Consider the following 3,938-nt stretch of genomic DNA (forward strand, 5'->3'; position numbering starts at 1 on the left):
GAAGTTTTGAAAATCTTAACACCGGGCGCCTGTGCAAAACTGGATGCTTCCGCGCTATATAGGGTACGTTATTTTTTTTTTTCCATCGAAACACTGTCCATGTATTCATGTGCGTTTTACTTAGTACAAAATATTGTTTCACCCAAAGCTTGGCCACTTTCCTGTGTAGTGGGTGAGACCCATAAACAGATGGCCAACGAACAAACGATGTGGTCAGCGTTTCGAAGCCTCGTGTTCGTCGTGTTATCGCTACACGTCGCGTCATGCTCCTCGGATCTCTTCACAGCGACCGAAGACATGCAGGAATCCATAGGCACCGAACACACCGCGCTCGAAGACGGCCACTTGTACGTCTTGTTGCAAGAGCGTAAGCTGGCCGCTGTCAGAAGCCACTACGAAGCATTCAGGATTACCAAGCCACTGAGACCCGGTCACAGCGCCATAGCAACTTTCCTCTTCCACAGGAGACTCACCGAGTTCACCTCGTACGGTGCCCTGAGCGCAGCGTATCCCTACCTCGAAAGTCTTCCCAACGCTTTCCTTTCGCCTTCGTCCCGACAATGGTGGCCCACACACAGTGACGTCATCGGAGCCGCTATCGGAATATGCAAACTGCAACACCTTTACGATATTCCCGTGGATAAAATGGCGGCCATGAAGTCCAAATTGTTGCCACCTGCTTCACCCGAAGACTTCGCTTACGTGGCCAGGGGCTGTCCAATGACTGGAAAGTTTGGAACCACCTCTGCCTGGAACCAAGCCGCGCTGGCTAAGACGTCGTCCATTGCGGGTGCCCCTCTTCAGAGGCTTCGAATGGGTCTCGGATGGTTGCAAACCAATGACCAGCGCTGGCGGCCGCTGAAACGAGGGGCAAAGTATACAACGGCCGGCCAAGTCTACCCTTCACCGCCGGAGATAGATATCGATGAATACAAGACCGTCTGTGTCCGAGAGGGATTCCTGAGGCCGTCAGACAGCACACTTCTGTGCAAAATGTCCACGAACTTCGGAGACCCGCGCTTGATTCTGCAACCACTCAAGCTAGAGGTTCTATCGTTGAAGCCGCGCGTAGTAGTCATCAGCGACTTCCTGTCTACATCGGAAGTGAATTACATCAGATCGGCAGCGCGCAGGGGATTCGTACGTGCAGGCATCTATTCTCCAGAAAACGTTTCAGGGGTGCCAAGCTGGAAACGAATCGGCAAGGTAGGACAGCATGAATTCTTGCAAACGCTTTTTTTGTGACCTGAAATGCGCTATAACTTCTTTGGCTGTCCCCAGTTGAGGGTTCCTCGACCTCTTCCGCGCAAGCACGGGAAGAAATAGTGGATCGAGGCACCTATGTGCATTGATCGACCGACGGCTGCGTCGTTAGAAACTGCAGACGATGCTGCTCGGTCGGGTCGGACCGTTAAGTGTGTTTTCCTCGCTTGTATTTGATTACTATGCGCTGATAGATGTGGCAAGAATTTATATGTTTGAAATAAATGAACCCCTCCTATTGCTCCAATATTTTTAGGCCACGCGCTGATAGCGTCCGCATTGCAGACGAACTTCTTCTTTTCCTCCTGTATTATCACAGTTCGCTTGAGGAAATATATTCCGCTTGTTCAAACAGCTCCTAAGGTAGCCAAGTATGCTTTCAGTGCGTTGCCTCGTCAGTGCTGTTTTCAGAGTTTACAGCATGCTCATCCTGCAAGCACTGCACGTACCTTGCAAATTATACCTTCTTTTGACTGTAGTTGTGTAAATGTATGCATTTTAAACCACTGCTTTACTAGCTGAGTACTTGCAGTGAGCGTCCTGAAACAGTTTCTAACACAAAGACTAAGAGGCCACTCCTCCATCTTTCGTTGTGATTGTGCTGCGTGTACCGCGAAGATCTGGCTCTATTTTTTATCTCAACACATTAGCTATTTGAGCGCAACCTCTGTTGTGATGTACGGAAGTAGTGCACAAAGTGGCAGTCGCATTCGAGACATTATTGACAGTGATGTTCAATGCATTAACGTCCGTTCTATTATATTCTGAAACTTTCGACAAAGTTCTTTCCAACATGCGGCACGTGTCACTCCCGTTTCCTGATAATCGCAAGCGTATTCTCAAGTAGTTGTGACCGACGTCCCAGATCGCACCTTTATTGCATTTATCTAATACTAAAAAATCCCCCAAACACTTGCGTGGCCGCCTTATATAGCGATGAATGCCAACATTCAGTGACGTCAGAGCACCACGTCAAAAACACGTGTATTCTCCGGGCGTGAAGACAGAGCATCGATAACTGAAATTGGTACGTGGGTCTCAACTGAACAGCAAACAGAGCGCTCTGTTTCGAACAGGTAAATATATTACATTCACATTCAAAACTACCAGTAAGGTTTACGAATGCGCTGTGCTGTAGCCGTGCATCTCCTGCGGTTATTGCGTCCGATATGACATCTTTGACGGACATTATAATTTCCACGGACAGGTGGTCAAGTATATAAGGAAATTTTGTTAGAAACTGAACATTCCCACGTTATTATTATTATTATTATTATTATTTTTGCCCTTGACAGGTATCTTGGCTCTGGGACTCGGACAGCAATAGGCTGCAGCGCCTGTCTCAGCGCATAGCTGTTGCGACTGGCTTGTCGCTGGAATCCGCGGAGGCGTATCAGGTGGCCAACTACGGCCTCGGCGGGCACTACACGCCCCACATGGACGCCCATCGGTTCGATAAGGTGGCGGACCACGTGGACACCGCGGACGGCAACCGACTCGCTACAGTGCTCATGTACTTGTCCAACGTGGCCTCGGGAGGAGCCACGGCGTTCGTCGAGCTAGGCGTCGCGGTCAAACCCCGCGTCGGTGACGCCCTCTTCTGGTACGACGTGGAACCGTACGACGGAAGCGAGTTCCCCGAGAACATGTCTTTCTGGCATCAGAAAAGGCAAGCGGACCCGCTCACGAGGCACGTCGGCTGTCCCGTGCTGTGGGGCTCCAAATGGATCGTCACCAAGTGGATTCACGAGCGAAGCAATGTCGTCGTGGAGTACAACACACCTGGATGACATCCGCTTCTGTACAAGGCGACATCGAAGCCCTTTGGCGTCCGACTGAATAAATTCGCGCATCCTTTCTTAATTTATGTCAAGCTGCATGAAAGGCCGCACTTCTCCGAATTGATCAGACTGGCCTTTCTCATTCTTTTGCGTATATATCAGGGGCGTTAAGAAGTCGTACTTTGATTGCGTGCCGGTAATCCGCATGTTTGTTCATATCCTAAAGGAGCACTGATGGCCGAACATTTGTTTGTGACTTTTATGCTTCCATGGGCAGGTCTGAATGGCAATCGCGAAATTGAATCGAGAATGTTTCAACATAAGGAAAATTAACACTATTGCGTTGTTAATTATGATCGATTTTGGTGACAAGAGGGCAAGAAGCTGAGTTCGTAAGGCAGCGCACGTCAACCTTGAGCGTTTTCTTCTTTTTTTTTTCATTGGATGCGCAGCTCTTTCTGTGTGATTGCGAGCGCGCCGGCGCAACACCAACTTTACAGCAACGCAGCGGGAGTCCGCCGCGGGTAACTATGAAGCTCACGATGCTGAAATCAGGCAATGTCCGTAAGCTAAATTGATGTCATAAACCAAATTGCGCTTATGGCATCTTTTGTCGGAAGCATTGCGAGCGATTTCCAGCTGACTTTAAAAGTTATTTGCAAATTTCACGCCGCCTTCTATGAAAAAATCCGTAAACACGGTGTGGGTGCTCGAGCTAACGTTTTGACCAAGTGGACTTGTCTTCTTCAAGGCTGGAACATTATAGCCGCGTGTTGCGCTATAATGTTTGGTCCTAATGTTCGCAAGAGCCTCGATCGACAGCATTTTCTGACTATGTTAAGAAACATTCAGGGAGCTTCGCACTGCCAAGCCTGAAGGAAGTGCGGAGCAGGG

At 49.2% G+C, this 3,938-nt stretch overlaps 1 protein-coding gene across 1 annotated transcript; it reads left to right on the top strand.

The window, feature by feature from the left end:
- Window positions 1–297: 297 nt before the first annotated feature.
- Window positions 298–3,053, top strand: LOC119398660 (prolyl 4-hydroxylase subunit alpha-1). Its single transcript, XM_037665493.1, has 2 exons — window positions 298–1,206; window positions 2,559–3,053. The coding sequence occupies exons 1-2, from the start codon at window positions 298–300 to the stop codon at window positions 3,051–3,053; spliced, it is 1,404 nt and encodes a 467-aa protein (XP_037521421.1).
- The last annotated feature ends 885 nt before the right edge of the window (window positions 3,054–3,938 follow it).

The sequence above is a fragment of the Rhipicephalus sanguineus genome, chromosome 7, assembly GCF_013339695.2.
Source record: "Rhipicephalus sanguineus isolate Rsan-2018 chromosome 7, BIME_Rsan_1.4, whole genome shotgun sequence".
Taxonomy (NCBI): domain Eukaryota; kingdom Metazoa; phylum Arthropoda; class Arachnida; order Ixodida; family Ixodidae; genus Rhipicephalus; species Rhipicephalus sanguineus.